The sequence below is a fragment of the Cygnus atratus genome, chromosome 2, assembly GCF_013377495.2.
Source record: "Cygnus atratus isolate AKBS03 ecotype Queensland, Australia chromosome 2, CAtr_DNAZoo_HiC_assembly, whole genome shotgun sequence".
Lineage (NCBI taxonomy): Eukaryota > Metazoa > Chordata > Aves > Anseriformes > Anatidae > Cygnus > Cygnus atratus.
Window position 1 is genome coordinate 120,198,568 of NC_066363.1, and position 25,372 is coordinate 120,223,939.

General features: G+C 41.6%; 2 protein-coding genes across 5 annotated transcripts in view; one reads left to right on the forward strand and one right to left on the reverse strand.

The window, feature by feature from the left end:
- PLAG1 (PLAG1 zinc finger) overlaps positions 1-19,949 on the reverse strand; it is a 48,983-nt gene extending 29,034 nt beyond the window's left edge. For 2 of the 4 annotated variants that reach the window (XM_035553247.2, XM_035553246.2), the window contains exons 1-2: positions 19,734-19,916; positions 18,789-18,877 (exon numbers count right to left, since the gene is read on the reverse strand). The gene's annotated coding sequence lies outside the window, so the exon portion shown is untranslated. Of the gene's footprint in view, positions 1-18,788; positions 18,878-19,733 lie in introns of all 4 variants that reach the window. The other 2 variants (XM_035553245.2, XM_035553248.2) reach the window with 2 other exon arrangements.
- Positions 19,950-20,111: 162 nt separating this feature from the next.
- Positions 20,112-24,700, forward strand: CHCHD7 (coiled-coil-helix-coiled-coil-helix domain containing 7). Its single transcript, XM_035553112.2, has 4 exons — positions 20,112-20,272; positions 22,875-22,948; positions 23,538-23,636; positions 24,470-24,700. The coding sequence occupies exons 2-4, from the start codon at positions 22,895-22,897 to the stop codon at positions 24,569-24,571; spliced, it is 255 nt and encodes an 84-aa protein (XP_035409005.1). The 5' UTR covers positions 20,112-20,272; positions 22,875-22,894; the 3' UTR covers positions 24,572-24,700.
- The last annotated feature ends 672 nt before the right edge of the window (positions 24,701-25,372 follow it).

Sequence of the window (25,372 nt, forward strand, 5' to 3'; positions counted from 1 at the left end):
TAAGTTTAGGCCAGAAACTACAACGGTTCCTAGCCAATAAAACATTGCTTTTCAGTTTACTTGTCAAAAGATGGAGGAAAACATAGCTAGTTTGCAGGTGGACCTACACAGGGTCACAGACAGACAGACGGACGTGGTTCCTGGGACAGCCTGCCACTCGTCCCAGCCAGGACGACTTGGTCCAGTCCCGCATCCCTGAACTCCCAGCACAGCACAATGACGGTCCTCGCGGGTCAGGCCAGGGGCCCAGCACCAGCCAACAGCAGACCACGAGGAAAGGCAAGTGTACAATATTTTGGAGAAGTATCACTGTTTGTGATTCTGTGACTTCCTCAGCTAGGTAAATTTAACAGCTCCCCGAGCACTTCTTTCCCACTATTTTGGCGGTCCCTTTTGGTGCCCACATGAACTTTTTTACTCACAACATCCCATGGCAAGGATTTCCAGCTTCACTTCACATTTTAACAACAACTACTCTCTTTTAGCTTGTTCTGAACCAACCTCCCACTATTTCTCTTAACTTCTTGATAATTTTGCTCCTCCTTTATCTCATCTACGTCATTCATGATTCCTTTATGGTCTGTGATTTGAAACCTCTACTGTGTTCTCCCTTTTGTAGTCTCTTACCAGGATGAAAAGTCCAAGTCTCCTTAGACCTTTCCTGTGTGGAAGCTGTTTCACTACTTTGTTCATATTTACCACCTTTTCCTGTATTTTCTCCATTCTACCGCTACCTCTTGTATGGTATTCAAGACAGAGACACTGTTGGCTTGCTGCCTGTTTTATGGTATATGGTCTTCACATGCTTCTGCTGTGGAACGTCTTGCAGCAGGGTGTTCAGACACTTGAGAGGCTCAAAAGGTCACAGGAAAAAGTTCATGGAAAAAGTCTAATAGGGTTAGTAAATAAAAAAAACGCCACATCTGGCCTTTGACCAGCAAATTACTGGAAACCAGAATACTCTGGGAAAGCTATAGTGACATGCTTGTTCCTGTGCCTGTCACTACATGTTTGGTTTTGCCACTGTCAGATACAAAATGCTGGGCTTTGATAACGCACACCGGTATAATCATTCTTACTAAACAGATTTGATCAGCATTTATCAAGCTGATTAAAAGCAGGATTCTTCATCTCAGGCCTGCCTTAACTGGGCTGGTAAGACCTGAGATAACGGTTCTCCGTCAAGCCCTGATTTGAAAGCAAGACAACTCCTCTGTTAATTCACACAAGAATTGACAGTGCTGTCAGTAGGTGCACGCGCTAGCTCAAATCCAGCATATTTTACTATTGGCAGAATTAGGAGTATCACATTTCACTATGCTGCCAAACACTTGCCATCATAAGACAAACTTCTCTACATAAGACAAACTTCTCTACATAAGACAACAGATGGCTTTGCCAAACTGCCATTGTTTGGGCTGAAGTTTTACAAGTTAGTGTCTGCTTCAGTATTTTGTTTCTTTACTTTTTATTCATTCAAAACAGTACAGACGTTTAAAAAAAATCTAAGGAAAAAAAAAAGTTTGCCTTCATCAAAAAGCTCTGGCGGATTTTTCCTACTTATCCTTTTCCTAGAGTTTTGAACCCCTGTTCTTTGGGATGGAGACTTGAAATCAGACAGAAATAGTGGTCAAGCTGTCATTCCTGTGAATTCTGCCCAAATCTGGCCAGATGGATTACTTTTTTTTCTTGATTACTTTTTCCACAACCCCTTTAGTCATTCAGAAACCAATCTTTTGAGTCAGATAATTGAACGCTGTCCTAGAGAACTCAGAATCTACCGGAGATCTCTGTCATTTAAACTGAACACTATAGAAGAGGTCATTAATTTTCCAGGTCCTTGGCATGGGTCTCCAAGGAGCGATTTGCAGAAATACTTAATGTCTGCAGTTGCATTAGAAGGCAGCGAAAGCTGTGTTCTCAAAAGATTATGAAGACAATAGTTTTGAAAAACTAGGCCCAGTAATCTCAAAACAGGTTCTCCTGAAAAATGCCACAGAAACTTGATTCTTAATAAACAACCCTCAGGAAAACCACAAGAGCCGTTTACTTTATTTTCATGCTGGATTTTACCCTGGCCATGCATTGCAGGCTGTCTTGTTTTGGTATCGAAGTGCCTAGGGTGCAAGTCCCGTGGTGTAGCACCTCTCTCCATCACGAGAGCCAGAAACGATGTACCACCGCGTAGGTACGTCACAAGGGTACGGGCTGGGGCTGCAGGGCAGGGTTTCTCCAAGTATCCAGAGCCTGCGGCAAAACATCAAATGTGCTAGGGAGCATACCAGAACTCTGCATAAATATGTTCCATTGTCAAGATCCATGTATAAGTTTCCAGCCAGCAAACTGGCTTGTGAACTCCCATCTGCGGGATATATACAGCTCTGAGAACGAGCATCCCGCTGGGTACGTGCCTTCAGTGATCCAGGGCCTGAAACGCAGGGCAGCCCCGGAGCGCACATGGCAGTGACTGAGAGGAACGTAATGTGTCTTTGTGTAAACGGGGGACAGAAGGTTTTACTGCTCGGTTTAAAAACAGGAGCGTCACCCACCATAGCTAAAGTGACACACAAAATTAAACAGTGTGCATATATGCAACTGCCAGTACTTTAACTGCTTCCCCCCCGCTTTCCTTTCCACACTTCTCAGCTCAGCTCTGTAAGCCTGACAGGGGAAGGACAGATGCCTGCTGTGTTTTCCTTTTCAGCCTCTAGTACACTGAATCCTAAAAATGGATGCTATTTTTTTTTTTTTTAAGCACGCGAACAAAGCAACACAACTCCTAAAGCCTCCTTTAGTTCTATTTATTCTTACACGGTCATCGGTGCTTAGAAACAAACATTCTTCCTGTCCACCGCTCTCCTGTGAAAGCCCACAGTATCTATAGTTACTGGAGAAGAGTGCTTCAGTTATCTAGGCTCCGCTCCTTCCCATGCTTTACTTTCAAGCTTGTCCCAGAAGGCTTCCTTTCTCAGAGGATACCACAACCACAATTTCGGTCTTTCTAAAGGCAGCGAGTGACATTCTCTCTCATCACTGGGAAGCTCATCGCTTCCTAAAAGAATCAGATACTGCGATCACATCTGAGACCAACGATCTAGAGTCACTTCTGATCGATTTAACAGCTTTCAGCCAACCTGCCAGGTCCCCAGTGGTGCAAGAAAAGTTGAGAGACTGCAACTCTACCCCTAAGAAGTGCTGCTGGGGAGCACAGGCTGAGAACAAAACAACAAAACGAAACGAAACGACAGCTACCAACTTCCCCCAGACCATTTTTTCCTACTTAGTTGTAGGTCTTCCTGTCAAAGGAAAGCATACGGGGTAGGTGGCACACGCCACCACAGTAACACTGCAAAATTCTCACCAGGACAGAAATAGCATCAGGAAGAGCACCTCAACTTCCTTCAGAGTGTCCATGGTTTTCTAACAGCTCTGAAAAGCCAACACCACAACAACTCCCCTCTTAAGAATGGAGTGGCATGAGGGTGCAAGGGGAGAAGGACTGTATCAAGTAAAATGCTTTCCTAGTCCTACCTCTCTTAAGCCATGCTTGTTTACAAATGCAGTCTCACACAAATGAGAGATACTTTCGGCTGATTTTGCTGGGCTGTTACCCCTCGGCCACTTGAAAACCAAATTTTCTGAAGAATATTTTGTATTTTTAGATAGAGGTAGCATAAAAGCATTCCTCCTTATGAGAGGATGCTTCCCCCTGGTTCAACGGGGCAGCAGAAATTTGTGCCTCAGAAATGTGGGGCATAATTCCGAAAGGAGCAAACAAACAAGCCAAAAGTCCAGTTCACGCAAATATCCTCCCAGGACAGCCATTTATACGATTCTTCCAGTGGTGCACAAAGTGCTCTGAACAAACAGAGCACGTTGCGGGAGACAAGGAAGCAGTCCAGCGCAAGCCACGTGCTACGGCAGAGTCCTTCCCCGGTGTGCGAGGTCAGAGCCCAGGGAAATGCTGTTGTACACGACGCAGGACAGCAAAACCCATGGCCTGAAACTCTGCTGGGAGATGGGCATTGCTGGGGGCTCATCGAGGAGGGCAGACAAGAATCCTCCGACGCACACACGTACTGTATCTGATGCATTTCAGAGGACCGATACATATTGCAGGTACATCCTTGGTCACAATCTTTTAGCATTTTATCCATGAGCTCCTCACCATTAGACAAATACCCCTCGGTTTCCTAGTGCTCCTCTGTCACAGAGCACCATCCAACTAAGCAGGGAAGAAATAAGAACACAAACATTTTTCTTTTGCAAAGACTGAGTAATGCGTGACAGAAAAATGATGAAAGCAGAGTAGAAAAGCAATTTGGTACAGAAAAGTACTACATTAAAAATAGCAAGGAAAGATTCAGAAGAGTTTGTATCAAAACAAGTTAAAAAACAACAATTGAAGAATGCCTATAAATCAAAGACTTCAAAATACTAAACAATAAGAGACTTCATTATGAAGAAAAATAAACATAGAGAGACAAAAGGACCAGATCAGTAAGATGTTTTATAGTGCTGTTAAAACAACAGTCCACCTTGAGAAGGTAGTTTTCACAGACAACTCTGAAAAATTTTATGCTCTACAAATCAAAACTGTTGTTGAGGAACAGTTGCACAAGCTTGAGATAAATGTGAAAAATGTGTAACAATATAGGAAACAAGCCACTTCTAGACAGACAAGGAGAGAAAGCAGAAACCCAGAAAACCTGAAGCAGGCAAAGAAACAATCAGTTTGCTCCTTGTGAAGGCAGTGGGATGCAGTGATGATGGCTAGCAACACACACCCTGGTACTCTTTTACTATAAGGAATTCATCAAGGGCTTGACCTCTTGCCTGCCTTGTCGTTTCAAATACAAAAACTCCTCTTTGGTAAATACATTCTCATCTGTAAAACATAATTATGGTCTGAAAGTTGGTGCTAAAAATAACTCTAAGGAGCTTCGCATTCATGTCTTCTTGATTTCTGTATCAATTTACTTGACTGCAACAGTCAAGCGTACGCCCTCTGGTCCTCAAGACTGAAATGAGTTCTTAGGAGGTTCAGTCTTTCCGAGGTGTTTGACAGGGTGACAGTTTTGCATTTACATCTGTAAATAATAGTTTAAACATTTATGTGTGACTGTAAACACATATCTATAAAGGACAAAGCATTCACAAATGTTTAGTAACTTTCTTATGAAAAACAAGCATCTGAGTTTAAGAAAAAAAATTAGATTAGGGAAACTTGAAAAAAAATAAAAAAGAATACATATTCCACTAATCCATACTGGCATGCCAGGAAAACTTAAAGACAATTTGGAACGAACTTCACAAATTCTTACAATTAGGAAATACATGAGGAATAACATCATGAATAAGTCTTCAAATTAGCAAGTGACCAAGAAGTATACACTTTGCCAATTTCAGTTCAAATCAAAATACTTCATGATACAAGCATATTTTTAGTACTTTTACAAATAAATGATTTCTTTGGAATAAGATTCTTCACTCACTAACATTTTCATTTTTTTCCTGCAGTGTCAGAAACAGCCATTTCAAGATGACTTTCACGAATCTGCAAATTTAAAGGGACAATAGATATGCAACCTCACACAAAGTCGGTGCGTCAGAAAAAAAAAAAAAAAAAGGACAAAATTATTTTAAACAGGAATTTTGAAAAAGGCGTTTTTCTTCACTCTAAAGACTGCCTGAAACGACCACGGGGCTAACCTGATGACACATCTATTTACTATATTTTCTTATGCCCGTTATTCAGTTGTTGGCAGTAAGACAACTTTCATTTAGCAATAGCTTGGACCCCTCGTAAGGGAATGTGTACATAGTAGCTCTCTAATCTTGCTGCCCAGCTGCTAAGACAGTCACATGAGTCACTTGCTGCCTTTAGAGCAACACACACCACTTGCTGAATTTAGAGACAGTCTCTGTTTCTGCACTGGCCATACATATAAACGGAGCAATACCTATCCTAATCACACACCAAAACGTCTAGGTGTTGTTTTGTTTGTTTTGTTTATAAATGTGAAAGTGGTGAGCCAAAGAACAGTTTTTACTAATGCAGTTAACAACCCAGCTCCACGAAACGATTCGGGAGCTGTTTTTGCAGCAATCGTTTCCACACAACTTAGGCTAACTCCAGGAATCGGTTCAAAGGTAGGCAACTTCATCTAATTGCTGAGCGAAAATACAGCCGTAGTGGAATGAGGGACTATCTGCCAGGACGATTAAGTATACAGCTGCGGAACAAAACAATTTACAACAATTCCTTCCTTATCAGTTTTTCAAACTGTGGCTGTTTGGAACACCATCTTATTCAGCAGTGTACTTAAAAACACTTTACAAAAAGACTGGCATAGCAACTTCCGCGCAGCACCATGAAAATCCTCATTGAAAACATTAACATCACCAAGATAACCTATACACGCTGCATAGGAAGTATTTTCACATACAAATAGCAGACAGCCTAACAACAAAGCACAGTTAGTTCTTTGGGCTGTCATTGCTTTCTCAGTGTAGGCCCTATAATGTTTCGTTTACCCTGTACCACGTACTACCTTCCTGCCCGTATTCTCCCCGTCTCTCATTCTGGCACTGCTGTTTGCAGGTGGCTGTGTACGAAGTGATCAGCAACGCGAGGCATTAAGCTATGGCTGTATGTGTTCACAGACCACTTGTGTAACAAGCAACCGTACTTCAAATTACAGAGCTGATCTCACCAAACGAGGACTCTTAAATTACATAAGATTACCCACATCTCTGGTGCAAAATACATTGGCCCTACTTGCAAAAGGTGTTTCAGTGTGCCTCAAGAAGCAGCACGTCAAACCCTACCTAACTCTATTAGTTTCAAGCATGGCCAAGTTCGTCTCAAAACGTTCTTTACAGGCATCTTGCCACTAGGAAATCACAGTAGGTAATGTCCCAGCTCACCAGTCAAGCAGCAGCACATTTTCAAGTTAAATACTCTAACCTGACAGATAACATCAAATCGAGCTCCATAACTAGCCAGAACAGAGCATCAAGTAGTAATAACTAAACATTTCTTTCATGTTGTACCATTCTGAATTAGCATTTGCAAAAAGAAAATGAAAATGGTTATTGCTAAGCTGTTTCAGCAAATTTTGCCCTGTAATTCATTTAAGTACAAGCAAATTCCTTGCCTTAATATCTAATAACTAAAAAAATCCCGGTCACTGATGCACACACAGTGGCAGTCAACCTACAGTCAAATTTCAGCCTCACACACGTATCTACTGTTCTTCCGAGTAACATCGAGCAGTTCTGAAGTGAAAAGGTAAGACAGAACTTACTTTTCAGATGTACTTTGTGTGCTTTACAGACCTTTCTGCAAAGTCAGTATTGCTGTCTCCCACCTTTGTGTCTCTCTCTACATAGAGACAGTATAGAATTACAAAAACTGAATGAGGAAAATGCCACTTCAGGAAACAAAGTGTCAGAGGAACATGGAGCAAGAGTAGCAACCGAAACAGGTAATTCCAATAAATTTCCCAGTCTCCAATCCATCTAGCATAAATTCTCATCAGTCTTTAACTTCCATGTAATCAGTAAAGCATTCCTTTCAGCTATTTGGCTATCACAATCTAATATTCTACATTAAAACTAGGAATTGTTAATGCCCCTACACCGAGAAAAGGGGTTTGCATTCACCATTTTTAACCATCGATCTGTCTCAAATAGCCACAATGCTTTAAAACAGGCCAAAGCACACTGACATGTAAAACAATTATTGGAAAAAAATGCTGCAATTTGATAATGCATGCGTTACACATTCTATTAAAGAAGCCTCTCTCCTGAAGAATTTGAGTTTATGAGTGTATTTCTGTGATAACCTGAAACCTCTCAGACTGATCTAGTAAGAGACAGCTGCCTGGTATAAAAACATTCCCTACAGAATGATGTACGATGGCTTAGTGGATTAGCATGTTAAAAGCATAATCTCTTTTGACACAGCTATTTTTGAGCTGTTTAAAAAAAAAATAAAGTATAAAATATTAATTCTGTTTTCCAACAAACATAACTTTTGATCTGCTGAGTCAGAGGTGTTATGCATAATAATCACAGCAGGAGTACAAGGCTATTTGTGTTCGCTTGGAGGAAAAAAGACAAGCACAATTCTGTGCAAATAATAATAATAAAATCACAGAGCAGAATTCAATTAAAAGCAAATATACCAGAGGGAAACAGTAATTCTGACAAAACAAAATACTTTTATTCCTAGGAACACTCCACAGTACTAGAAAGTGAAGTCTAAAGCCACGAAACATTTACATTCAAGTTTTGTAATACACACTCCCAACACTGGACTAAAACGCCAGGTGTTACCAAAGTCAGTACCATATAATTGTGCATCACATTTAATTCTGAACTCTAAGACACAAACCCAGTAAGCTCACTAACCTTAGAAAGCACATCATCATACCCTGCCTGACTGTAGCAGAAGAGCTTTGTACTTGTACAGCTCCCAGAAATAGTCATGGCAGGGTTCTGAGTACCTCTGGCTATGTAGGTGTCTACCCTTTTTACCTCAAAAAAGGTTATGGATGTATACAACTTGTTTCCCATCAAGTTTTGTTATAGAAAACTACATTTCTCTAAATGAACATTATATATTATTTTTATTAATTTACTACTATAATACACATTTCCTTACTGAGGGTTTCAAACTATTGCTAACTGAATCCCAACGTCTAAACGCTATTTCCTTGGTTGAAAAACATCATCAGATTAGTACAGCAGTCATTTTTCTTTGCTTTCAAGACAGTTCAATACTTCTCCAATATTTTTATTGAAAGGATTTTTGTTCTTTTCAAAGCACTCTAACTTCACATGCAGTTACATTTAATTGACCTTTCAAGTCAACAGAGTTGTAAAAATTATCCCAAAGTGTCCAATTTTGATACTGCAAGAAAAAAAAAAAACTGAAAATGTTACTTAGTGAAGGATCTTATTCCAGAGAATTCATTCATCTGTAAAAGCCAGAGTAAAGCAGTTCTCTGTTCATACTGCAGAAAGAGACAGTTCCTTCACTGCAGGTCTGCTCCTCCCAAACTCAGGACATTGCAGTGCCATCATTAGGCAGCGTCCCCTGCTGAGAAGCACATGACTCCACTGTTCTATAATGTACCCTGAATGACCACCAGTTGCTGAATGATGCTAAAAAAAATACTGACTTTAACCTATAAAACCCTGAACAGTTTGATACTTGGCAACCTGAAAGATCACCCCTTTTTGTGAAGGCCATCTGAAACTGTCTCAAATGAATGTTGTAACACAATAGAAATAAAAATTAAAAAGTGGGGAAATATCATTTGCTCCCCAAGAAGCATTTCAGCTTCAGCATAAATCTCTTGCTCTGAGACAGGCTTATACAGACTATGCAGTTACTACTGTACTTCTACAAATGACATAGCTAGAATCTGACAGATGGAAATCTCAGATATTTGGAGATGATGAACTAGAGGCTGAATATCTTGGAGGTAGTAGTGAAGAAGTACTGTCAGCATTCAACTGGATTTTTAGCTTTGCCAGAGAAACCTGGGACATGCGTTTTTATGGACTTTTTGTTCAACTTCATTTGTTTTGATTTATAGCAAAGCACTGCTGAGGAGGCCAAGGAACCATGCAAATAAATGTGGTCAGAATCGGAAGGAAAAAAAAGTCTCCCCCTTCCATCTTCAAGTTTCGTAGTTCAGAATTTGTCACTTAATAACTTTGCCAGCCGCTGTAATGTACTTCCCAAAAAAGCATCAAGAAACAGACTTCTTAAACAACTGAAGAATGCAACAGGTGAAGGAAAAAAATAAGAACAAATTTCTGTCTCCACGGAACCAGTCTAAATATCCACAGCAAGGAGGCAGAATACCTGTTCTTATGTTCAGACTATATATTCTCTCATATATACCCTCAACATAAAATCCTACCGTGAATTTATAAAGTTGTTAAATAATAGATAATCTCCATCCACTAGACCTCTTAACCTCCTACAAAGGCCTAAGTTACAAGAAGTTTGGACATACGCATGTACAGATGGCATTCAGAGCACTGTCAGCATCAGAAATGGCCAATTCTATTTGTATTTGGGGAAGAAGAATTAATGCATCAGTTAAGCCCCATCTTCTCCAAACTACAGGTCTTACTATCTCAATGAAACAAGCATGACTTAAATACTACTACACATAACCCCTACAGAGCACTTGCAACTTGGTAGCAAATTTCTGCCTGCCTTTACACTTTTTTCTTAAGCTATTTACATAAAACCTTTATGATAAAACCACCACCACCAAATATCAAAGTACTGCCTTCATGATGAAGGACAGAAGCTTAGCAGAAAAGGTTATTTTAGCTTCAAGCACAGTTTAACAACTGAAACTATAACAGGAAAAGCCTCCAAGGTTTAGGACGTCCCCAAAGTCTTTGAGGGTTTGCTCAGAGAAAAGAGACTTTCTATGGCTTGATTCCTGATGAAAACATTGCCCACATTTGAAAAAGCATCACTGTACGCAAGTACTTGTTAAAACAAAACCTTTAGGGTCCACCTAAGGAAGGACTGCGGAGTTCATCTCACGATAACAGAACGTATCACGAGTTTCAAGGTTGCAATGGGACCGTGCAAGTGAAACCAGGAATCCATTCTCAGGATCCATATCTAAAGAGACTGAGGGCCAGTGAGTGGTTTAAGTCATCAGAGCCCTTCCGTGACCACACCTCCCTTCTCACTCAAGGCTGGAGGAAAGATCTGGTCTCCCACATTCAGTGCTTTTATGAGGCTAACTACAGAAGAAATAGAAAATAACAACATATTCAACCTCCCCAGAGTGAAGAACCTTTCTGCCCCAATCAAATGGACCAGCGATCAACGCAGTTAAAAGCTCCTTAAATGCACTCTCCTTCCAGTACAAATATTTAAGATTAATGAAGAGTATGAAGTTTGTTCTACATGAGGCACAGATAAAAACAGTACTAGAAACCAAAATTAATACTCAAGATGGACTTAACTTACTTGTTCTCAAATATTCTGAAGTGGCCAAGTTCTCAAAGGTAAAATAACGTTACACTACTGGGGATACCTCTAAAACCAGTATTTTTTTGAGGAAACCAATTCCACAGTTTACCATTTCTGAAAGCATAACCTAGATTTCTGTTTGCCCTCTGTGACTGATGCTAAGAGTGTGTTTGACACTGTTCACCACTTATTTGATCAGTGCTACAAGGCTGCAAAACCTGACATCTCTTCCTCATAGCTTAGTTTAACCTTCATCCGGTCTGGGGCTATTCCCACCACCCAAATACCACTATGACTACATTTTCCATGTTACTCTACACCCTGCTTTTTACACTTGTAGCACCACCAGCACAAGTCAGTTCCCAGCACTCCTCAGGACAATTTCTGCAGTACAAAAATGATCAGTATCAACCCTTAACGGGACACAGATTCAATCTGAGAGAATGAAAGAGATTAAAACAAGTTGAAGAAGTGCTGGGTTTTGAAACCAAAAGGAGAGGAAACACTTGTGTAGGTAAGACAAAACCTCTTAAAAAAATTACAACTGGGAAAACATTACAGTTTACAAGTAATGAGAAATTAAACTAGTTTGATATAAATATTTCATATATACTTTTTAAAGTAATTTCAACACATATTAAAACCAGCCTGAATAATTAGGATAATTAATATATTATGATTCTCAGTAACTTTTTAAGTAACAAATAATGTAACTGTTGTTTAGGAATAGAGCTGATTTCATTGTACTGGTATGCTTATAACCATACTTAAACACCATTTAAAATAGCATGTAGCAACACCATCCTTTGACATATGCAATAATATTTTTATTACTTTTTCTGAAACTGATTAAAATATAGCCATAAGCTATATGTTTGTGCTGGGGTATAATTAGAAGTGGTTTAGTCTAAACACAATCCCAGTATTCAAAAGAATTAAAGAAAACTGTCAAGTCACAGAGCAAAAAAAAAAAAAAAAGTCTGCAGATCCCCACTAACTGGCATCTATTGTGATCAGCTATGTCCAGGCTCTTCCCTAAGCTACGTGGTTGACAGTTTCTTAGTGTCCTAGATGAAACAAATTATGCTCACATTGACCACAATAACTTCCAGAGAACAAAATAAGCTTGAACAATGCCTACGTTCAGCTTTTAAGCAAAGTACAAAACCCCACAAGAATTCTACATTGGTTTTATTTCAGTTGAATCCTCATTCTGCTGAACGTACTTGCGAGGGCAAGAGCACCAGTAACTGATAACAGGTAGTTAACACCATAAATTTACACCTCTGTAGAGTATCATCGTATGAAAACATAAGGATAGCTGTAGGCAATTTCTACTTTTACATATTTATATTGCATCTATACCTCCACGTGATAAATACAGTATTCTTGTTCCGCCTCAAACGTAGGCAGCTGTACTAAATGCACAATTAGTATACATGAGAATTCCACACGTGACAGTAAGAGTTTGAAGAAACTTAACGTTTACAAACTTGTAAATGTTTTATTACTAACTATACAGGCTTGATTGAAATTTAATAGTAAGCTGCCAGAATTTTTCCTTCTGCCTTTTCTTTTTTGTAATAAGATCACTGGTTTCTTTTCAAAAATGTCTCTTTTCAAAAAAAATTCCTATATTACAACTGATTCAAAAGACATGACATTCTTCCTAACCAGCCAGATGTTTCCTTCAAATATGTATATATATATATATATATATATGTAACGGTCGTGATAAATACATATACAACACAATAAACAGTTTTATTAGAAGTGACAAGCACTTGGTACAGTAAAATCTAATTTGCATACACAGGGTTTTTCTCCTGTTCAAACATTTAGTGTAATGAGATCTCATTAATTCAGAATCAGATGACTTGCAGGGCTTTTTAAAGTACTCATGCCCTGGTAAATCTGATACCCTGTAGTATACAAATACATACTCAATAAGTGAAGAGGGAAGATAAGCTTTCTGACTTTTTCCTCACTGTTTGATTACTTGGCAATTCACAGTGAATGTGCACAAGACAAAAACCAACCCTCTACATCTCATTTCATGAGGAATACTTTAGATTTGGCAGTCTCAGAAGTGTAACGTGACCACGACCATAAACAGAAGCTTTCAGGGTGAAAGTCAGCAATACACAGCGCTGGGCTACCAGGTAAATTACCTGTACGATACGAGTAAGGTACAGTCTCTGTGCAAGCTGCACAGCTAAATGGCATGAAATAAAAATATTCTTTACAGAAGCATGGAGGAGATTATTATAAGTTACGTTAACTTTGGTAAAAAACAACTTTGACAAATAATTCCCTTTAAACACTTTCTAATCTGATTTCTAGGGATATTCTCCTCTGAGAGGGGAATTTAACACATTAAGTGCAAAAGAAGCTTATAGCAACAGAGTTTACTGTAACAGACACTTTTTTTCATTTTTCCAAGTTTCATTACATAATTATTTCTTAATTGCATTTGATGGCAATTCCAGATTTTTCTTTCCTGATTCCCACTTGACTTCTCAAAACTGATTTGAGCTGTTTCACTCTGGAGTTTTGAGTTACTGTTCTGTGCATTATAGCCACACTTGTCTACATTGATTTGTTTTATCTGTCTCATTTTTTGGTTTTATACTAGTTCGGTCCTGGATTTTTTAACTTTATTTTTCCATTTTCTTTCCTTTAAACAAATAAAATAAAATTATGCACATCAGGGCACATTCTACTCTCTTCATGCCCTTGCAAGTCTATCAGAACCGTCAGGGTTGGGCATGTGTAAATTTGTCCATCATTTTGGCCATGCATTTGGATGTATCTGACAAGGTACCTACGCTCTGAACAGACAGGGGGATAGAAAAAGAACAGAATTTATTACAAAGAAGTCTATAATATAAATCGATTTATTCCTTCGACATAAGAATAACTGCATCAGCTTTCCCACTCTTAACTGTCAGCTATGTACATATGCTGTCATCTCAAATCACTGCTATGCACTGTGGTTAACTTTAATGCCATGATCCTACAATAACTGTTTACAAGACACGCAGGGTCCATTTAAATACTAACAATTTTTATATATTCTATGAGAAGGCCCCATCATTTATAACTACTTTTAAAAGCATGTAATATCTCGTTAATTTTTTTAAAAATGTAATTCTCTTAATTTCTGCTAATTCAGCCCTATGAGATGAGACAATAACAAGTGACCAGTGATGCTGAAGTAGACAAGAAATACTTTAACAAGCCTGTCTAAATAAAACTCAGCTTGCAGTAATGGTGATCAGCTTTATTCAACATTAGGTTTTCATAACCTGCATACGATTAGAATTTTTCACATTTCATGTTTGGTGGACAACTTTTCACTGAAAATTCATTAGTATTGCAGTCTGCTCAATTTCAGGCAACAGGCCACCATGGTCCTTGAAAAATTAAAAATAAAATATAGGCATCTGCATAAGCGATTCTACTGAGAGCTAATCAATACATTTTACATTCCAGTTATGAGTTTGTACAATTTAAAAAAACAATATAAATTTAATTAAATTCTAGATGTGATTTTTTAATTAGCAAGAAAGATACACAATTCCTTATGATCAAAATGCTCAGAAAAAAATTTTAAAAAAAGTCCCTGATACTTCAGAAACATAAACATTTTACATTTGGTCAATAGAAAACGTTACTGTGCTCTCCTACTCGAATTATTTTTAAATAGTTTTTTAAGGCTACCTAAACATTTGGTAATTGGATAAAGATGCTCAACAGTTCAGTGGATAGATGCTGCACCTTTCTTTCAAAAGCACTGCAAGCTAAATCCTCCCTAGCTGCAGATATTTGGAGTACCTCTCCTTGAAAGCAAGTGCTCTATCACTTCGGTGGAGGTGGCTGCTAACTCCTTTTAACTCTACACTGCCTTTGAGAATGGCCTCAGTGCTGTAACATACTTCACATTTTCCAGAATATTTTCCCTTGGTAAACAGATAAACTTGTTCAAGAACCTCCCCAAAGGTATTTGCCAGCTCACAAAAACTAGTTTTAAATACATAAGAGGTTACAGACACAAAATGTAAAAACTTTGTTTTAGACTCTGAAACAAAACCTCCCTTTTAACAAAACAACCTTAAACAGTTACAAACAGTGGTTTATTTAGTGCATGAGTAGTGCCCTCTTTAACCCATTAATTTTAAAACATATGCACTGCCCTGAAAGGAGGAGACTTAAGGGCACCATTTTGACTGACTTAACTGCAGAGATGGACGACCACTAGAAGTGGCTGCGCTTTGGATGCAGTGGCTTTTTGAATTTAAGAAACTCCTGCAAAGTTTCTTAATTTAAATCTCAAAGTTCTACATTGGAAAAGTCATTTTTCAGGCTTACTAAGTAAAATGTACACACCAAGAAACACACTTGAACTAAGCATTCAAGAATAGTTTAATGCAGGTCAATTTAAATTCCTCTATTTGCTGTACTGTTGTAGAATACTGCAATTAGTAACTTTTAAACATTATTGAATAGGATTGAGAAATACCTAAAAAGGATTTTAATACATTTAGAACTCCCCAGTTCACCTACAAGAACTAGGGTAACTTTACCAACAACAGCCCATAGTATTTGTTTCTTCAGGTGTTTTAATTTTAGAAAATATTGAAATATTTTACTGAATCATGTACAGAACCAAAACAACATATAATAGAGAAGATTATCCTAACTCTTAGAAGTAAGGAAGCTTTGAATGTTACTTCTATTTTTATTAAACACCACATCATCCCTGTAAGAAGAATTCAGTTTTCTTCAAAAAAAGAGTAATTAAGTTTGTAAAAAACAATCCTAAACAACATTTAGCTTCTGCTATTATCATCATCATCTGGATTATACCTTAAAATTAAGCCCATTTAGAAGAGTATCAAGTACTGTGAGAACACCCTTCCCTCCTTCCTCCTCCCTGCGTCCTGAGTGTTGCACTGTGGTTGGACATACTGGATTTACTTTGTAATGCATAGCTGTAAGTCAAGAGAGAGACTCCACAACATGTGTGTCTTTCATATTGTTATGATCAGTGCCTATACCTTTTTTCAGCGCTACTAAATTAATGATTTAGAAGCTCTTAAGCGGGTATAAAGGTTGCAACATATTAAATATTTTGTACTGATTGTCACAGATGCAGTATTTGAAGAGTTCTTACACACTGTTCTCAGCACCATTAACTAGTTTAATAAAGTCAGTTCTGTAAATCTACCCATCTACCTACCTACCCTGGTACACTAAGGAAAAAAAAAAAGAAACCACACAACAGATGATGTACTGTTATTAATCAACTTTCTATAAATTTTAGGATAATGTTCCTTCAGTCAATAAAAAGAAGAGACCAGTGTAAGAAATATTTGGAAAGGAACTTTGAAGTAGGAATCCTCACTAACTATAAAAAAGATCTCCAAACCATGAAAGACAGCTCTGGAAAAATGTTCGAATTCATTTCTTTATACAAACTGATTAATCTTTCTTCCTTAATGAACTTCTTTTCTAGCCTAAGAGTAGCTGATCTGATTTAATTTTCACAACTGTGACTCAGTGGAAAACTTTGAGATTTCTTCCAAAATCTCTAACCACAAGGCTATCCTAGTCAACAACTACTGTACTACAGCTTCTTTGGCCACACTTGCAGAAAAGGTAGAGATCATTTGTGAACAGACACTGTTAAACACAGAGAGCTACCACAACTGATACTCAAATTCCAGAAGTTCAAAAGAAAGCACTTGCTGGAGTAGCCTCCCTGCAAGTTTAGTGCTCCATCTTCCCTCTCTAGAACCCCATACCTGCATTCAGCTTTTTGTCTAGAAGCAAATACCAAAACTGCAAAAACAAAGGGTGTGTAAAGGAAGTACTGAAACTCCTCATAAAGCTATCAGATTGCCAAGTTAAGAGGCGATGTTAATTTTTTAATAGGATATTTTACTGAAAATTAAAATCCATAGGAGGTAATTTGAACAAGCAAAGCATTTCACATCATTACAGTTCAATACTTCCAAGTTAAAAAATCAGCAAAAAACTGTACCAGCCATAACCCATGCTAAAAGCACGCATGCACACACACATGCACATGCATACCATGAAACTAGACCTCAGTTAGGATGATTTTTCTCTTTTTTAAACAAAGCCAGAGGCGATTCTTCCAAGTGATGCTATAATTACACAGGTAAGGTGTACTTGTAAAAAGCCCCTAGTTTGGCCAATTAAAACTTACATTTATTTTCACTATTTTCGAAACCTTTTGGAACTGTTCAGAAGAATTAGGTGTAGAACAAGCTCTCCAACACTTTTCAACAAACTCAGGTGTCCCCAGCAAAACTGCATTTATTTAAAGTAGAAATAATGCACCCCACAACTTTTACAAAATGCCTGTGAAATCGCACTGTACACATAGGTCTCCTCCCAGGGAAGTCATAGCCAGCAGAACAGCACTAGGGTTTAACATAACAACCTGAGACCATTTCATTTCTGCAACACCCTTTCCAAAAAAACGCTCTCCAAAACACAGCATTTTAATTAACACACCAAGAAAACTCCCCTGAAGACTTGCTACGCACAAAAGAATTGCTGCGATCCAAACGAATCTGCACGTTTCCCCCAGTTATCTATGATTAATTTCTCAGACCAGGGCTGATTTGAGACCTTTCCATTAAAAAAAAAAAACAACAACGAACCACCCCTCTGCTAGAGGCAGAGGTACTGCAGAGGTGATGACAACCATAGGAAAAGAGAAGCTGTCTCTTTAAAATGCCCTGATCCCACGTGGAACCAACATCAGCAGCACTTTCGCATTAACTTCAATGTGAGGCAAGATGAGGCATCATTATTTTATATAAATAAAACGAGGAGACTGCAGAATACATTCTTTGTAGGACACAAACAGGTGAACTGGACATGCCAGGGAAATCAGCAGCCACCCGCAGAAGAGGTGCCCTGCCTCTGAGCACTCTGAGCTTTCCCTATGGAGCATTACCTCAACCCCATACTACTCTGAAGAATCCAGTTTAAAGAGAGGAGGGAGCCACCACGAAAACTGGAAATTCAAAGGCAACGAAAATGCACTTTATAAACCGGAAAGGTTTACTCTTTGCCTCACACATCCTAATTAGTCAGGAAAGTGACACTACAAAGGCTTTACATTCCGGTCCGAAAAAAAAAAAAAAAAAAGGAAAAGGGAAAAAAAAAAAAAAGAAAAAGACAGAGGAAAAGAAAGGAGCCCCCATCTCCAAAACTCCCCCAAACACACAAAAAGCATTAAAAAAGGAAGTTATAAAGCAGCATATAGAGCATTTATCTTATCTAGGATCACTGCACATTACCCCAAAGTTATGCACTTTCTGCACTATCATCTCCCCCTACCTCTCTCTCCTGAAAGGGATTTTCACGTTTTCTCATTGTCGGTGGCGAGTTATAAGAGGCTTTTGCCTTCCCAAAGAATTCATCAACAAAAAAAAAATAATAAATATTAACTCCTTGCTCCCTGAAACCTTAAAACGGTCTCGGGAAGGCAGGGGTTTTATTCTGTTCCCTTGAGGAAGAAAAGGGGGAGCAGCCCCGATTTTTAGGTATTTTTTGGCATTTTTTTCTGATTTTTATTTTGTTATATGCCTCAGTTCTCCCTCCATTTTGGTTGTTTATGATACTGACAACAAGCTGTCCCTGCTCTCTCTCTCTCTCTCTCCGGATCTCTCCTGCTTTCAGTTAGCAAACCCCCCTCCCCAATGCAACGCGACTCAGCACTTACTTGGGTTCACACTTTTCTCTAAACACACACCGATGGGGAAGGGGAAGGCTTCTGGGCCACTCGGAGGGGGAGAGCAGGCAAATTCGTTTCTTTATTACGAAAAAAAAAACTTTTGTCCAAAAAACGACGGGGAAGGGGGGTCGAGCGCCCCAAAGTCCCTCCGGATCCCCCCCAAAGCCGCGGCCGCCGGGTCCGGGGGACACCCTCCGGGTAGCCGGGTCCGCGGGGGAAATTTCTGTGCGAAATTCGGCCGGTTTGAGGCGGGGGGCGAATTTATATTAATTTTTTCCCTCATTTTTCGGCACCGCGGGCTCTTAATGTCTTCCGCTCCCTCTTCGCCGCTGTCACTGCCTTCGCGGCACAGGCTCCGGAGAGCCCGGGAGGGGAAGGGGGGCGGCCGCGCAGCTCCTGCCCCTGTCCCCCCCCTGCCCCTGCCCCCTGCCCCGGCCCCGGGGGTCGGCGGCGGGCACCCCGCGCCCTCCTCGCCCGTCCCCCGGGCAGCCCGCCGCCTCGCCCCGCTCCCTCGCCGAGCACCAGAGCGCCGCGGGGAGGGAGGGAGGGGAGGGAGGGGAGGAGTGGAGGAAAAAAGTCCGGAGAGAGGTTTTCGCTGAAAATCATCTCTTTCTCCCGGCCCGGGGAGGAGGCAGGGAAGGAGGGAGGGAGGCAGGGAGGGAAGGAGGGAGGGAGAGAGGGGGGCAGCGCTCGCCTCCCCTGCCCCTGCTCCCCGCTCCGCCGGGGGGGTCCGGCGCGGGCCGCCGGGGGCTGCGGGGGCCGGGGGGCGCGGGATGGAAGGGAGGGATGGGCAGCACCAACTTTTCCTCGCCGCTCGCCGCTCCTCTCTCCTCTCCCCCCCTCCCGCTCCTCCTCCCCCTTCATAATTTAAATAACCCTGATATTTCCCTGCTAAACCCCGGCGCCTGCCCCCCAAACCCGCAGCAGACTCACCGCGGGAGCCTCAGCATCCCCTCTGCGCCCCGTTTCCACCCTTTACAGTGTTCTCCGATTTTTCTGAAATTTTTTCCCCATATTTCGGGCTGGACGCGGCGGGCCTGGAAATTGTTTGCTTTCCCGTCCTTCCAGCAGCCATTGTAGTGTATGCGCTGCGGTGCAGCCCAGCCTGCCGCACACGCCGCGCCCACACCGCCCGCCGCCCACACGCACCGCGGGTTGGACGCCTCCCCCCGTCACTCAGCGCCGCGGCCGCGCCCCGCCGCCGGCGCCTGCGGCCCGCGCCGCCCGCCCCGTTGGTGGAAGGAGGCGCCGCTCAAGGCCGGGGCGGGCCCGCCGCCGCCGCCATTGGCCGCCCGGCCCTGCCGCTCAGCGCCGCCGGGGCGTGGGCGGCGGCGGCGCTGGGCCGGGGGGAGCCGCGAGGCCGGGAGCGGGGTAGGCTGCGCCCGTACTTAAGCGGGCTGCCCGAGCCGCTGACGTCTTTCGAATTGGAGACGGGGCTGCCCCCCTCCCGCCGCGGGCTCCCGCGGAGCGAGGTGAGTGCCGAGCCGCGCTCCTGCGCCGCGTCCTCCCCCTCCTTCCCTGCCCTCCCTTCTCCCCGTGCCGTGCGGCGGCGGCAGGTGGGGCTGAGGGGAGCCCGCGCGCCCGGCCGTTGGGCGCCCGCGGCCGTTGGGCGCCGGCCGTTAGCCGCGCGGGGCGGGGGGGGGGGGGGGGGGGGCGCGCTCCCCCTCAGCGCCTGAGGGGGGACAGGGCGCCGCTGCCCCCCGCACCCGGCCCGCCGACGGGGACGGTGTGGGGCACCCGCTCCTGCCCCCCTCGTCTCGGCCCCGTGCGGCAGCCGGGAGAGCCGGGGGGGGGGGGGGATTCGTACGGGCCGCGCTGCGGGGTTTGGGGTTTAATAAAGCGGTCCGCGTCGCGGCGTGGTCAGCGACCCTGTGTGTACGTGCGTTATTAAAAAAAAAAAAAAAAGCTACCAACTGAACGCGCACACGCACGCACAATAAGTCACTTTTCGGCTGGGGGAGCCCATGGAAAAAAAATATATACCGGTGGTTTATGAACTGAAAAAGCCCCAGGGGGAAAGGAGTGCAAGCAGCAAGCGTATTTCTCCGCCGCAGGGTTTATAACAGCTAATGTGCTAAAGCGTAATTAGGGGCTGCGGCACCAGAGGAACCCCTGGTTGTGGCAGGGCTCGGACCTGTGAGCCGAAAGCAGGCACACGGCTCTGGGTGAAAACTGGGGGGAAGGACTGCTTCCTGCCAACCTGCTAGCTCAGTCAGGCAGCGTTCACGGTGACCGCCTGCCCTTCCTAGCTGATAAAGCTTCAAGCCCTGAAGTACTGGGGAGAGAAGGACTGTCAGACCTTTCTGTAGTTATGTGCTTTTCCAGGCATTATTTGTCTGCTCACAGCTAGGCAGCTTTGTGGGAGCCTGAGCTGCCTGCTCAAGGAGTCTCTGTGTAACGTACAGTGCGCATCGCTTCTCAGTCCGGGGATGTCTGTGGGCTCCGGCAGTGCGATCAAACTGAAAATGTTAACAGCTGTTTGTATAATGAACAATGATGATGGTGTGCCCTGTGATGACTATTATTTCAAGAGGGTAAATCTGAAGTCAGTCTGATACCGTACTCCTTAAGACGTGCCTGCTTTTGTAGTACTTACACTTCTATTACCAATGTAACACAGAGTTATGACTTAGACACATGCAAACATCTAAAAACTTTGTCCGTAGTACTGACTTGGGTGAAGTATCGTGGTGTGCTTCTTTTCTACTCTTCCTCCTCCCTCTCGAAGACTGGGATTTTGCTATTGTTCTGGATGCATGTTTCCATTTTAGTTAGAAGTTCCTGATCAGAATCCTCTTGCACCCACAAAATAGCAAAGAAGCCTAGCCTGTAAACTTAACTTGACCAGTGGATAGTTCTCTAAGGAAAGCAGAAGGTTTTCCTGATGCTGTTTTTTAAAAGGCCTATTTGCAGAGAGTTGTCATGTGGCATGTAGAAAATAATCCGAGCGCCTGGTGAATATAGTTTCACAAGAGGTGTGACATCTAAGGCTTATTTACTTGAAATAGCTTATTCTTAATCAAGGACAAACCTTCATTTAAAATACCCTGTGAGCTACTGAGAGCAGTATTTGACTTTCTGGTAGCTGATACCAAGCAAAACGGGCTTTTTTACTGCAGACCTGCAGTTATCAGTTTCCAGTGTGAACAGTAAGAGGTTTAAGTTCAGACTTAACAGCAGTATCTTTAGGCAAAATAAACCAAGGTCAAGTGAGAATGTTGTTCTAAAGTCTCTTTAAGAAACTGTACTTTAGTTTTCTGCAAAGATTTCTTCTTCGGTCCTGCATTTCCGCTTCCATTGTCTTAAATAGTCATCCGGTCAAGGTTAATTCATATTTTTGGCTAGAACTAGTCTGTTTTGAAGAAAAACCCAAATGACCACATCAGTGCCGGAGGCGATGTATGGGAAGCAGTAAAGGGGTGAGGGTCTGCTACTCTTCTCAATATCCTCATCATGGATAAGTGTAGATTATTGGCATTGAAGTCTCTCAAGCTTACAGTTCTTAGAGCCAGTGTCAAACTAGATGAAAAATGTGATAGAAGCTGTCACGCATGGTATAAGGGGGGGTCTGGTCTCCTTGTGGTGAAACATTTCTGTTTTGTTAAATGTCTGATACAGCAACACAGCGGAAGGCTGGGTGCTTCTGTAGACCTGGGTACAGGTGATGTGATCCAGCTAAGGAGGCGGCACAAATCTGAGAAGGTTTATTAGTGCTTTGTTTGTTATCTCTATTAACTGAAGTATCTAAAGTGCATTGGTTGTGAACAGTTTCTCTGTAGCTGTTTCTCCCAGATGTGGTTGCTTCCTCAACAATTCTTCACCAGCTGAGAAGCTGGTGTAAGTCACCTCAGTGGCTTCGTTTTCTGTAGGAACTTAACCAGGAGTAAGGAGTCCTGATGATGAGCTAAACTTGCCTGAGCTGTCTTGCTGCTAGTGCTTTTAAAACTTTGGAAAAAAAATAAAAATAGAACTGCTCTGTGTGCGTTAAAGTCCTTCATTAGATGCTGAAGTTCAAACCTAGTACTCGGTTACTATTAAAAGCAGATGCTTAACCTGTTTCTTTTCTGTTTCTAGCCAGGGTCCGAGTGCCTATAATGTCCAGGCATGCACAACAGCTTAGAGACCATGACAGAAATCCTTGCATAGCGGTAAGATAATCAAATTGGGATTTCTGTTTCTATGCTTCTAGGTTAAAATGCAAAAATAATTCCTCTAGAGATTTCATTATGGATAACACTTGTGCATTGTCATTTTGCATTACAAGTTCCTTAGAGTCTAAAGATGGGAAAAGTTGAAAATCACGTATTAGAGTATATGTGAAATAGCAACCTGTAATTCCATATGAATGGGAGCAATACAACTGATAGTAACTGCTTTGTTTTTCTGTCCTTAAAATCAGAGCCTGAAATCCTGGTTTGGCAAGCCCAATGTGTGTGTTTTTTTTTTTTTTTTTAAATAGTCCTTCGTGTGTTAGACCACGAATCTTTGTAAACAATTATTTTGTGGAATATATCCTTTCTATTTGAAGAGTATAATGTTTGTTACAATTTCCAAATGAAGTCATTGCTTGGGGATTACTGATTATCTGCTGGGATAGATGTTCCTTTGCTCCCTTTGATGCTATGCTCATCTGAGGAACTGCCTCCTATCTTCATAGATATTCTGGGACTTGTTAGAACATTTAGACACTGATACAGTGACTTCACTCAGCTCTGAAGTTTGTTTTTCCTATTAAAGGAGACAGATGCCTCTAGAAAATGTATGGATGACAACAACTATAAAAAGGATATGTGTACTGATTATTTTTTGAAGTACAAAAACTGCAGAAAATTCTGGGTAAGCAGGTTTTCGTAAGCATCACGGATTTTGTAAGTTTTATTCCACATCTTGCTTTAAGTGCATTTCTTGTGATACAGTGCTTTCTGAACTCTTTGGACTTAGCTAGTGCTGACTACTGCTGCTGTTCTTACAGGGACTTACAGATGTTGGTAGAATTCCTAGGTAGTCTCAGTATGTGTTGCTGGACGACTTAAGGAGATGCACATCAAAATGGAAAACAAAGTGAACTAAAGTTTACCCTCTTAAATTGTGAGTCAGTGTTCTTGTGGTATGTTTCTCTCTAAATTAGTCAGATATTTCTGGCAATAAGTTCTGTTTTGCAATGTGTGTAAGGCTTGTGTTCTGAGATGTAAGACAAGTTCATCTATTTTTTTCTGTTCTTACGGGTCATATTCACTTTAACCTAAGATAAAGCTCAGGAAGAGTTTATTTGGTGGTTATTTCTTATTTCTTTCTGTATTGTGGCAGGAAAGTATCATTAGGAACTGTGTGCAGTTAAACTGTTCTCTATTGTCATTCCTCATGCTATTGTAATAGTCTTTTAGCTGATGACTTTAAGTACTTGTGTAAGCCACCAAAAGCCTGTTTACAGACAATTGCACGTTAGTCTGGTGTAGTGTCATGGGAATACTGTAATCTGAAGCAGCAAGGTGAACTATCAGGTAGCTTCAGTTAAATACTAGTACATCTACTAGTCAGCTAATCAGATCTAGAATATCTGGCTCCTCAAATATAAAGAGCACTTGTGTTGAAGAATCTCATTCAGTAAGAGCTCAGAGGCAGAGACTTCTGAGAAATGTGTTCTCATGCTTGCTTTCTTCTATTTTCAGCATGACATAATGATGCAGAGGAAGAGAAACGGTGTGAAACCAGAGATGCCCTCAGCAGAAGAGAGAAGGAAAATCTTGGAATCGATAGAGAAGCCGTACTGACTACAAACTTGCACTGTTTTACTGTTCTCACTGTACATATGGAGACCGGTCAGCAGCGAGTTGGCCTGTTATAAAGCAGACTTCACTGTTGCCATATCTTGGATTAAAATCAGCTCCTAAATTTTGAAATGCGTGAGCTTTCTGGCATAGGACTGGTTCTGTGTTCATACTATTATTCCTCATGGGATCTTGGCCTCTCACTGGAAGACATGGGTACCAACACAATTTGTCTAGGCACCTCGGAAGCAGAAACTAACTTGTTGTGAAATGCTAAATATTAAACCAGTGGGACTCCCAAAAAGTCTGTTTGAAGGGAGGAGGGTGGGAGGGGGAAGGTACAACGTAGTTCCAAGGGTGGGGGTGGCCTAGAAAGGTTACTATGAGCAACATCTCTTGTATCCAGCTGTTCTGATTAACGTTCTGAATTTATCATGTGTGGCACCATCACTGTTTCTCACACGAGTTGTATTCCACGTCCCTAGTTTAAATACGACTGTCCATCAACTAAAATCCCAAATCCAACAAGCTGTCATTAGGCTTGCAACTGCACTCCTCAGTGAAATTGGAAGGTTGCTATACATCAGCTGTGCAAGCTTCGCTTGCTACAAGGTTAGAGAAGTTGGTGAAGATGGACGTGAACTCTCAGGTCTGAACTGAGTAGTGCCTTCTACTGATAGTAAACAGATACTGGGGGGGCTGTGTTAGGGGTGGGACTTGTAGGCATGTAAACATGCACTTGGAGTGACATAGCAGGTTTAACTATAGTACATCTAAGACTCTGGACAGCTGAAGCTCTGCGTT

Bases quoted from the DNA above. Each gene is read 5' to 3' on its own strand.
- CHCHD7 (XM_035553112.2), top strand. From the start codon at position 22,895: ATGTCCAGGCATGCACAACAGCTTAGAGACCATGACAGAAATCCTTGC. The intron at 22,949-23,537 runs GTAAGATAATCA...TTCCTATTAAAG, and splicing joins ACAGAAATCCTTGCATAGCG to GAGACAGATGCCTCTAGAAA. The intron at 23,637-24,469 runs GTAAGCAGGTTT...TTCTATTTTCAG, and splicing joins AAAACTGCAGAAAATTCTGG to CATGACATAATGATGCAGAG.